The sequence below is a fragment of the Alexandromys fortis genome, unplaced genomic scaffold (genome assembly GCF_014885135.2).
Source record: "Alexandromys fortis isolate MF-2015 unplaced genomic scaffold, M_Fortis_MF-2015_v1.1 scaffold_10, whole genome shotgun sequence".
NCBI lineage: Eukaryota > Metazoa > Chordata > Mammalia > Rodentia > Cricetidae > Alexandromys > Alexandromys fortis.
In genome coordinates this window covers 2953315-2965161 of record NW_026067895.1, presented here as the reverse complement: position 1 = coordinate 2965161, position 11847 = coordinate 2953315, and the positions used below count along the sequence as shown (strand labels likewise).

Here is an 11847-nt window from a genome sequence, read left to right as displayed (position 1 = left end):
TTAAATGCACAAGGGCTATGCTGGGTCTTCTTTTGCTATTGCATTGTTCTGCTACTTGGCGTCAGATCCAGGGTCTTCAGTGTGATAAGCCCGGGCCTTACAGAGCTACACCTCCAGCCCTGGGGCTTGTCATCTGGAGAGACTGCCTGTGCGGAGAAGCTCTGCTCTGGCATGGGATGTATTCAAGGTAAAAACATACTAAATAGGTGTTTTTAAACAGTGAGAGAGAGGGGGGGGGGGAGCTACTGTGTTGGTCAGTTGATGGAAATGCTGTAACCAGAAGTTCCTACTAACTGAGCCCTGTGTTTCCTCCCTCCACAAAGGATTGATTGGTGTGCACTAATTCATGCTGTGTGGATTTCATAGGACAGAACCATCATGAACAATGAGAATCAACCACAACTTGTTAATGGCAGTGGATAATGAACATGATGGACAACTGGGTAATTCGTCTCGCCCACCTGAGAGGGGAGAGATTCCAAAGGAAATCAAGGTCAAGTGTCCAGGACTGTCTGTTCCTCACTGGGGATGAGACTGCAGAAACAGACTGCAGTTATTTCTGTCAAAATAGTTAAAAAATAAAAAAAAAAAATCAGGTTCCTGGTTAAGAAGCTTATTTTAAAAGCTGGAAAGCTGACTCGGCTGTTAAGAGCACTTACTGCTCTTGCAAAGGACAGAAGTTTGATGTCCAGCACCCATGTCGGCTGGCTCAGTCACCTGGAACTCTAGTTCCAAGGTTTTCTTCAGCCTCTTTAGGCACTGCATGCACATAGTGCACACATAGGCGGATAGACAGACAGACAGACAGACACACACGGACAAACGCATGCACATGAGAAAAATAAATAGATCTTTAAGGAAGGTTTTTTGGGAAAACATAAATGCAACTATGTAGGAACATTAGCCACATAGAGAATCTTCTACTCTGTAAAGCCGAAAGCCGTGTGTAGATCAATGCTTCAAAAGTCATCAGTTAAATGAAGAACTCCATGACAACCTAGAATGATGGAATGGAGGCAGCTCCTGGCAAGGCTTATGCACACCGACACAGCCAAGGCATTGAAAGGGCACAGGAGACGATGCAAACAGGCACAGTCCTTTGGAGACGCAGACGGCCTAAACATAGCTTTTCCATGACCTCCCCTGAAAGGCACGGCTTTGGTGGCTGAAGGCTTATTCACTCCATAAGACTCCCTTTTATTTGAATTATTAATTAGGCTCCCACTCCACCCGTCATCTCATACCCTGCACTCACTCCAAAGCGTGGGCTAGCTAAGTCCTTGAAAACACATGGGTTTGCAGAATGCCCCTCTTTGTTTAGCATGCGTGTATTTTGGGAATTTATTTTTAAACGTTTCTACCTCTGCCCTGTGATTTAAGTGCTCCTCTCTTTGTGTGGCTTGCTGCTCTTCACAGCTGTGCCATGTGGAACAGTGTGCACCCACCCGACTCTCCCACCACCTTGGGCGCTGGCAGCCAAATGAACGTAACTGTCTTCTTTGCCACAGCCTGACATTCTTTCATTTGTGATTAGCTCAGCCTTCTCTTTGCTTCTTCCCCTCCTTGCTTCTATATCCGCCAGAACTCATGCTGAGAAAACAAAAATCCTCCCTTTTTGTTAATGCGTTTGTTGATTCAGAGTGCGGTGACCACAGGAGTGTGATTCTGGGCCGGGTATACGACGTGGTGCTGGGGATTGAACTTAGGGCTTTGAACATGTGAGGTGAGCACTCCACCAACTGAGCTAGACCCGCACTCTCCCACACTATATATTTAGTTAAAAAAAAAAATAGTAGTGCTTTTAAACTCTGGTTTTGCCTAAAAGCTATGAAAGTTCAACAAACAAAGACTCCAGAAAAGAAAAAGGAGGGGAGAGACAACTGAGGTCAAAATGACAAATGCCAGCTGGGAGGCACACGCCTTTGATCCAGCACGCGGAGGGCAGCCAGTTTGGTTATACAGAGAAACCCTGTTCAAACCAACCAACCAACCAACCAAAAAAAAAAAAAAAAAAAAAAAAAAAAAAAAAAGGCAAATGCCTCTTTGCATGCATGCATGTCTCTGTGCATGTGTGTACCTGTGTGCGTGTGTATGCCTGCATGCGTGTGTGTATTGCTGGAGATCAAATAGAGAACTTTGCTCATTCCAAACACACGTTTTACCACTGAACTATACCCCCAGCATTTTAATTTAAACTGGTCCCCCAGTACATTTTAATTTAAAAATAAATACGTTATGAAAAGCCAAGTGACAGAGAAAGGCACACTCAAGTAACCATGAAATAAGAGGATACTTCCAAAACAAGAAGCTCTTTACCCGAGGAGTAAATGATACATTTTGAAAGTACAGAGCAAAGAACTCCAAGACATGAAAGGATGCTAGAAAGAGAATAATATAGTTTAGACTTCCAGGAAAACCAAAATATATACAGTTTGCCTGTGGCAAGTGCCAAGCATATCATGCTCCTGCAAAGGGAGACCACAGAGTTTCACTAAGTTGAAAAAGGAAACCGCAAAATGTGGAATCTAATTTTATTTTAGAGTTACACAGCGAGGGTATATAGATATATTCTTACATATTTTCATATTTTTAATCCATACTACTTAGGTAGAATTTATTTGTTTACCAAAACAAGTCTAATATATACTTTACTCTCAGCAATCCAATACATGTAGAAAACTCTTTCAATATATAAAATGTTAATTTGTGCACACCTAGATATTTCTAAAGTAGCAGACCACAGGGGCATGTGATAAGACAGGGTTGTGCAGAACCATAAAGGAATCCTCACTATTACATCCTAAGAATGGAGGCTAAGGGGAAGTGACTTCCTTGCTCATCAGGATGCCCTAGGAAGGAACTGTATATAACACTGTATGGCTTCAACAGGAACTTTGGGCTTTCCTCCATCCCTAGTTGTTGCCCTCAACATCTCATTCTTCATCACCTATCTTCTGTGCAGATTTTTGGTCCATCCCTTAGTCAAAAGCCAGCTAAATAGTCACTGCTACTTAGAGTGAAAACACCACCCTGGCCCCCGATGAACCCCCTCGGTGTTCCCTTACCTACAGATCTACAGGAAAAAGTGCAAAGAGTTCCCAGCAGTCCAAACCAGAGCAAGAATGCTGAGGATGCAGGCACTGGAGCCAAGCAATGGAAGAGTTATATCTACCTGTTTACAGGCTAGTTTGGGGATTTGCCAGTAGTCTATTCATTGGGTGAACGTGGTAGCTTTTCTCTAGCACGTGCAATTAAAGTAGCCTGTTTTTCTGATGATAATAAGATAGCACAAGCCTAAATATTGGAATGGTATCACAGCCCAGGATATTCCAAACATCATTTATTTGAAAGATGCTCACACTAAATTTACTACGTCATGTCACCTGAGTGAGCGTCCAAACAAAGGCTGGACAAGCTCAAAGAAAATGTAAGTGGTGGGACTGTTACCATATCTGATTGGCTGTGAAGACCTTGCTCTCTCAATGGTCCGCTCTCTACAGGTTTCCTTAGTTGAACTCTGAGGTGGATGGAGTGAATGGATCAGACAGGTGAGGAGATCAGAATGTTGGGTAGCGATCCTCAAGCCACCGTGATGCTCGGAGTTGGGCTTACAAAGGTCACGGCATGCTATGAAAGCTCAATCTGGGTTTTTTCTATCAAATTAGCCAAATGTAATGAGGAAGGAGATTTAAAAAAGAAAAAGACAAAAGTCTAAAAGGTGCCAAGCTGAAAAGGATCGATAGGTAAAACTAAATGGCCATGTGGAGGCTTATGAAAAGAAGGGAAATGGCCCATGGATAGTGTGTGAGCTTGGATGGAAGACCAGATTGGAAACAGACAGGAATCAAATGGAGCCAGGGAAACCCTGTTACCTGGGCAACAAAGTCTCCCTGATGAGGGGACAGCTCCAGGGCACAGAGTGTAGACAACTCTCCTCAACAAAGCCACCAGGCGGGGCCTGTCTTCACTCCGTCTTGATGTCTGCCCACTACTTGGTAACAGAGGACTCTGGAAAATGAGTCTCAAGAGGAGCTTGCTGGACGGCTTCAGCCTGAGTCTGGTCCTTGCATGCTTTTGTGCGAGGACCCCTCGTTTTTCTCAGTAGGCCACAGGTGATATTTACCTGTCTCTAAATGCTGAAATTTTCTCTACAAGGCCAGACATTTACAGTGCAACCCTATAATGCCAGCACTTGGGAAGCTGAGGCAGAAGGATCACCATAACTTTGAGTCTGGCTTGATCTACATAGTGAGTTCTAGGACAATTAGGATACATAGTGAGATCGTGTCTTGAAAGAAAAAATATTTTTGACAAAAACAAGTGAGTTTATATCCACTTCTGCCCACTCAGCTGGAGAAAGTGTTTAAGTAGATACAAAAGGTGTAGAGGCCAAGGGGGGAATGGGTCTATTGGGTAGCGAAGCGATCAGCACGCTTTCTTCTTATTTTCTTCCTCTAAAGATGGTGTCTGGTTTTGTGGAGAACTGCCTGTTGTCACTACTCCATTCTGGAGAGGAAGGCTTGAAAGGAGCTTCAGACAGTATGAAAACAAATGGGTGCCTCTGTGTGCCAGTAGCATTTTATTTTAGGATACTAAAATCGGTAAAACACCCTAGTATGATTGAATATGGCTAATGGAGGGAAGCCACCTTCACTTGTAGCGGAGGCCTACCCTCAGGATAGCTTGCCAGTCTCTTCTAGAGACCCACAGATAAAAAAGGTATATGAAAACTAGAAAGGAACTATTTCGTGAAGGCTAGTATATACTTGCGCTTAATTGTAAACCTCTTAAAGCAGGTTGCCTTTGCAATGCATTTGCATGTTAATTTTGGATGATATACTGTTACCAAATAAGGTTTGAGTGGGCCACCTTGGAATTGGCAGTTGAAGTTTAAAGGCTTGAACCTGCTTTGTGGCATGAAGCATAGTTAGCTACTGATAATTCGATGTTCATCTCAACTTTCACGATATGAAGGTCTCCAAAGATCATTAGGGAAATAATGTCCTAAAAGAGCCATTACATACAGCTATGTAAAGTAAAGCTTACACGTGTTAGAAGGCCTAGGCTCCCTTGGAAAAATTAAAAGAAGACTCGAGTGGACAGAAAGGGAGCAGATGCCTTAGCTGATGAGGATGTCATATGTCTGTCTGTCTGTCTGTCCCAATCAGACTCAACATTTCATAGATAGAGCTCTAGAGAGTCACATTCCAGGGACAAAGCAAGCCCTGGGCATCTTAAATCCAGAACAAGCTGTGCAGGGAAATTCAGCCAAACTACAGACATGCATCCACATCTGTCTAACAGCGGAGTTAGGCTACGCTTTCGGTAAAAACCAGTCTAAGGAACTAAGTCCCATTGCATCGAGGGTTAGCAGGATAATAAAATGGAAGGTTCTAGTTTCTTGCTAAGGTTCAACTCAAATCGTCGAGGCACATACTTGGCAAGATAGGAAAATACACAACATTTCATAAAATATTTTAACAGTGAACAAACGCTCTTCCTATTTTTTGCCATGTGGACATTTCCAATGGCACCGCGCAGTGCAAGGAGGAGAAAGGTGATACCAGCCCTGTCTCTTCCATGTAGGCATGTTCCAGCAGACCACGAAGCAGGAAGTGATCCCTCCTCTGCAGGCCCACCAGCTATGGCTTCTCTTTCAGCTTCAGGTCGATACTGGGTTGTAGCGATCGGGGCGGGGCGGAGAGAGAAAACAGCAAATGAGGAGCATGCAATGATAGCTCACCTGTCACTCATTGATATCTTTCTGTCAATAACTTAAACCACCTAAGTTTTTATGCTAGAAAACTGTCTACAGGTTGTTAAGTTTTTCTATAAAGTATTGTCTCTGGGGGCTGAAGCGATGGTTAAGATGGCTCAGTGGTTAAGATTACTGGCTGCTTGCTCCTTCAGAGGATCTGGGTTTGATTCCCAGAACCCACATGGCCATTCACAACCATTTGTAACTTGTGACTCCAGTCCCAGGGAATTTGGTGCCCTCTTCTAGCCTCTCTGGACACCAGGCGTGCACACAGCGAACAGACATACACACAGGCAAAACACACATGCACATATAAGGAAGTAAATAAATATTTAAAAAAATTGACTGTTTTTTTTTTTTTTTTTTTTTTTTTAAATCTGCTTCTGGAAGCATTTTTCGCCTTTCCAAAAGGACCCAGGAAGGTTCATGGTAAGCCTCAAACCCAAAGTCAAATCAGATAAAGACCATCACGATGCCTTCCTATTTTTAGTGGATCCATTTTCTTTCTTGTGATAGTTTTTGTGTCCACTTGACTGGAGAGACAGTACAGCACATTTCTCTCTCTGAGAGACAAAGAGAGAAGGAGGGAGGGAGAGGGGGAGAGAGAGACAGAGAGAATATGTCTACAATGGTGAAGACCCATCTTGAATGAGAGTGGCGTTGTCTACCAGAGGGTGCTGGACAGACCGGAAAACAAAAGACATCAAGTAGCGCTTGCCCTCTCCTGACGCTGTCCCTTCCTTTCCGGGAGGCTTTTCTCCTGCTGTTGCTTGTGGACCTCAGACTCTGCAATCTTTGACCTTTGAACATAGGCTCACACCACCAACCCTCTAGAGAGCCTTCATCCTTGAACTGTGGCTAAATACTGGTCTCTGGGGTGTCCAAGGGGCAACTTGCTTTCCTGGCTCTCCTAGCTCCTCTCCAATATGGAATAAACATTCTGGGAGCTGCATGGGTCTCTCCTCTGCCTTTTAACAAACATCACCCAAATGTCTCGTACATACACTGCACAGGAAGAGAACGAGGGCCAGCGAACAGCCAGAGATACTTTTATCCAGTCATGATAAAAAGAGGAAGGAATCATTTGAAAGCAGCATGTTAGGAAGTCTGGATTTTTCTCTGCACCTCTGAGTCATCAGTCTGCCTGGGGTGGACTTTCCTGTGGCCCATGTGGCAAGCACGTCCTTCCTAGTAGCTTTGCAGATAAAGCCACTTTAGCCTTGATCACTTGTCTGTCCAGGGTGCACAGTGTGGTGTTCTGACTTTGAAGTTCCTTCAGTGACTTCAGCGCTTGGTGGTTGTGCACACTTGACCACTTCACCTATACCCTCCCAGTTCCCATTTCTGGATTGTATTCCATGGAGACAGATTGGCACAGTCTATCTCACAACTAGAAAAGGAGTAGGTCTAACTTGGCAATAATCTTCTCTCCTTAGGGAATTTGAAGAGATCGCTGTGACAAAAGTGATGAGGGACCAGCTCAGAGGAAACCAGACACTGGAAACTTATTTGTTTCTTGTGCCTTCCAGGATCTGACTTGTTATCTGCAGGACTTTGCTTGGGCAGTGTATTTGTTCATCTGCTGGACCCCCATATCTGTTCTTAACAAACTTGTACAAAGCAGGTCATTTTTCTTTTTTAATTGTGTTTGCTTCTAAGATGTAAAATGTACTCAGAGGTCAGTGCTAGGTCTGAGCCGGTAATTGGAGTTCTATTCTTTCTCTCAGGGAACTGGCTCAGTTTCCCCATGAAAACACAGACATTCACTAATCTCAAACTCCATAGAGTTTAAAGTAGGCAGTCACTGCACTTTGCCTTTGACAAATACCTGATCCAACACCCTAGAATATACATCTCCAAGTCTCTCTCTCTCTCTTTCTTATTCTGAGTCCTTTGTCAAACTTTCTGGGGTTTAAGACATTGCTTTGGTTTGTTGGTAACAGAATAGCTGAAAGACTAAAGCCTGTTTACCCAATCCACACAAAGAGCAACTGTGGACAACTTCCTGACGAGTCTGCACAGGAAACCGTTGTACAGATTGCTTTCAGACAAGCGCTAGCTTGTGGGGGTCAACAAAGCCACTGATAATGCTTCTAATTTATCCTCACCAAATAGAACCATTGACCATACCATTTTTAAAAAATGCATTACGAATATTAACAGTCCTGCTAAAACTTTGCGATAGGAATGAATAAAACCCAAACCTAAAGTAAGGGAGAAAAGCATGAAAATAAGTTTCCTAAGAAAGTGTCCGTTTCGAGAACGACATTGATGGCAACCTGGACCCGAATTTAATATAGATGGGTGATTTGTCCTGTCTGGGGAGATGAGCTTAGTTGCCCATAACCAATTGGCCCTGCATGAGAATGACTTATCTCAGTGGCAGGCTGCTCACTTCTTGCAAGTATTAAATGAGATTCCTCACAAGGTATGTGACAATCCTATTTAATGGTACTTAAAAATACTTGCGTTTAATGGAGAAGTGGCAAGGAAGGTATAATGTTCCTTTTCTCTGCGCAGAATGGGAGGCCACTCTAGTACCCTTACATATCTCTTCATTCTTAGCCCGATGGAGCCCCTTGAAAGAGCTTGTGCCCAATTTGCACTTCATCCATTCCATACTAGCTACAGGTGTAAAATGCTTCCATGTAGTCCCCTCCAGAAGCAGGAGAAGCTGAGCAAAGCGCATTCGTTCTAACATTCATTAATATTAAAGCAGGCAGGCAAACACATGCAGGTCTGGAGGCCAGGGGGAAAATTCTTGCCCATTCTTGTTCCCCATCTTGGACCTCATCCTGCTGTCTGGGGCGATGGTATGCTTGGTGGAAGCTCAGAAAAGACGGAGATGAAGAAAAGGAAAACTTCTAGAGCATATGTTCTTCTAAGAATGGGAAATAACATCAACAGTTGGCAGCCCCCGCCCTCCCCACAGCCAGCCCCGGAAAGAGCGCAAACAGGAATCCATGTGCCACCTTTTCCACCAACCCCATAGCCCTCCCACAAATGAGGAGCAGACAAACAAGGCAGGCAGAGGAGTGGGTAAACCCCAAGATGTAGCAGCAGTAGGCCAATTAGGGGCAGGCTGAACTATGGGTGCTGGTAAGTGTTCAAGGAGCATTGCTTTACAACAGGAGTTTTAACTCCTGTCTTTGAGAAAATGAATTACGATGGACTTAGAGACTCAGATAGGTTTGCTTTGCAAAAGCAATTTGCTTGAAGTAATTGGTGCTGTCCTCTCAAAAATTAGGACAAGAGTGACCTTTAGGAAATAGCTTTATGATTTGTAAGGTCCCCTTTCAACAGCTATCCTGCAGTTTGTTCCTTTTTTGAGGAGGGACACGGGGTTTTGTCCCCAAACTTCCTGTAAGCTGTAGAGTCAACAAGGCAGCTTGCAGACACGGCACTGCGCCTTTCCAACTTCCCTTTGGACTTGGAGGAGATAAACAGTGCTGTGGCAGATATGCTGAAGCTGATCTTTGCGTTGCCTTTTTTGGTCCCTGGGGACAAAGCCAACCCTAAATTCTCCACTACTCAAGCCAGATTAGGAGATTCTTGGTGGATGTTAAATTTTCTGAGATTATCTTGCTGACCACAGTTACATGAATCTGACACAGCCGCTCCTACGTGAGCAGTTCCTGTCCTCTGTTAAATGAGCCGCAGAAGCATTCAGCACCTCTGACTGGAAAACCACAGGCTCTGATCTGCAAGCTCAAGGTTCAAATCCCACCTTGGGCCTTTTTTCCCCCTTTGTAATGGCTGCAAAACATTGGCTAGTCACAAGCTTTATCCGTAGTTCCCTTTCTATTAAAATGCACTTCGTATTACTCTAGAATGAATCCCAGGTGCTGTGTGTGAGCTTCTTACAGAGTCTGGGCTAAGGACTCTACGCATGCCCGATTTCTATTTCTTACAGGACAGCAATATCCAACTATAAAATTCCAGATGTCCCAGACAGGCTCAACTGCCTCTTGGAATTTGCAAAGCAAAGATATTTCTTCCCTATCCTCCAAAATATTAAATCCACATGGAAGACTGGGTTTTTCCTAAACACAATGGATGATGTAATTCCGAAAGCAGAGTTGGCGTTCTTCTTGCCCCAGCGTTCCGACAACTGGCCCCCAAATGCATGTGCTCATTTTTGGAGCAGAAAGGTGAACGTCAGGCAAAGCATTCGGTTGTCCTTTGTGGCAATCACTAAATCCACAGTAGCCGGCCATCGCCTCTGTAATTAGCTGTTTCAGAAACAGAGCCCACAAAAGCTGAACATCTCAAGGGGTTTACCCAATCCCGGATACATTCGTTTCCCTTTGAGTGCAGCCATACAACACTGCATGTAACCACACAGCTGTTACTGATGGCGGGTTCTTACTCCTTCTCCATCGAAGTCATTTCCGGGTCATTGTAAAGGCAGCTAGTTCTGGGTGCAAGGGAAACAAACAAACAGGAAGCAGTCAACATTTTCTTGCTCTTATTGCCGTGTCAGCATCGCTTGCTGGTGCATTTGCAACTGTTTAATGTGGTGCCACTTACTACTCCTGTGCCCCCAAACCTATACCAGAACAAGCGATGCTAGTAACTTTTAGCATTAGGACTGACATATAGTCATTAATCAAGGTATTGGAATACAAAACGATAATAATAGTAACAAAGCGTCAAACACCTGCAGAGGTTACCTGTCCTAGCCATTTTTCTTACTTTTCAAATCTGTTTCCTATGCTGTGAACATAAATATGGAAAAAGAATTTATGTGCCTCAAATAATAAAAAAAAATTTATACACAAAGGCAAATCTTTTAAACAGCTGAATTGTGCTTTGACAGAACACAGCCAGCCTTCAGGCTTCCCAAGAGTGAGGAATTCCCAAGGCCTGGAAAGAAAAGACTGCCTGGGCCAGCTCCGCTTGATGTTACAGGAGAGGGGCAAGACACTCCCCACTGCCCAGGGCTGAGCAGCTCAGATGGCTCTCATGAATTCTAACACCCCCGAAGAGGGACAGGTCCAGGAAGAGCTGCGTAGCCATATAAGAGAATAAAATCAAAGTTTTCAATGCTGTATGTGTCTTTGTGTAACTTAGCGGTTCATGGTGTCCATATCAGGGTGATAACTATGCTAACGGATTTCAGCTTCCCCTTATATCAGTTCCTAATGCTTGTACACTGCAGCTTTTACTTTTCCCCCTCCTCTGGTAAATGATTTAAAAGATCCTATGATCCTTTTAGCTTACTTTTGAAAATAATTTTTTTTAAATGTGTACAAATGTCTTGCTTGCATGTATGTATGAGCACCGCATGTGTGCCTGGTGCCTGCAGAGGTCAGAAGAAGTTGGATGCTTTAGAATTGGCTCTACAGTGAGCTGCCATACAGGTTTTGGGCACACAAGCCAGGTCCACGTGAAGAACAGCAAAGGCTCTTAACTGCTGAGCCATCTCTCCAGGCCCATGGACCCTTTTTAAACACACCGGTTCCTTTTCCACTGAGAGTAATTGGACAAGCTAATTTGTCCATTTGATGAGGATCTGTGGCTACTTCAGTATTTTCCTGAAAATCTCAGGAGGCTGTTTCCCTCTCTAGGCATGGCCTCGCTCCCTCCCTTTTCTCACCCTGTGGTGGTCCAGTAATTTTATGGAGAAAGTTTGGTGATTCTAGGAGCAAGGACAGTGAAGTAAGCACCGACAGTGAGGTAGCAAAAGCCAGTGAAGCTGGAACCGAATCAAGAAAGGGCAAGCTTCCGGGCCCAGTCTCTCTGCTTTTCAACTGGGTGATCTCTCCAAAGGAAACAACCTGCAGACATTCCATGCTAACACTGGGAAGGCAGTGGATGGATTTGTCCTCATTTGTGAACAAAGAATGGGTCTGTGTGGTTTGGGTACAGTAACAGACCCTTCCACAGTGTTTTCTACCCTTGTGTGGGTCTAAGGCTCAAAAGAAGGCTGGCAGGCTGAGCCATCTCAGGGCACTCAGGGGTTGGACCATACGTGGTTTCAGTATCCAGGTAGCTACCACAGGTGTGCCACTTAAACCCTCTTCAAGCGCGTGGGAACTCTCCGGGTTCATCTGACATGTGCTCACTTTATGTCTCTCTGTCAGGAT

The 11847-nt window shown here is 44.3% G+C and overlaps 1 protein-coding gene across 11 annotated transcripts in view; it reads right to left on the bottom strand.

The window, feature by feature from the left end:
* Positions 1-2517: 2517 nt before the first annotated feature.
* The window catches only part of Prune2 (prune homolog 2 with BCH domain), a 243185-nt gene continuing 233855 nt past the window's right edge, over positions 2518-11847 (bottom strand). For 7 of the 11 annotated variants that reach the window (XM_050158933.1, XM_050158968.1, XM_050158950.1 and 4 more), the window contains 2 exons: positions 10128-10175; positions 2518-5673 (listed from right to left, as the gene is read on the bottom strand). In XM_050158933.1, the coding sequence (XP_050014890.1) occupies positions 5643-5673; positions 10128-10175 (79 nt within the window). In that variant the 3' untranslated portion in view covers positions 2518-5642. The remainder of the gene's footprint in view (positions 5674-10127; positions 10176-11847) is intronic. The other 4 variants (XM_050158977.1, XM_050159001.1, XM_050158994.1 and 1 more) reach the window with 1 other exon arrangement.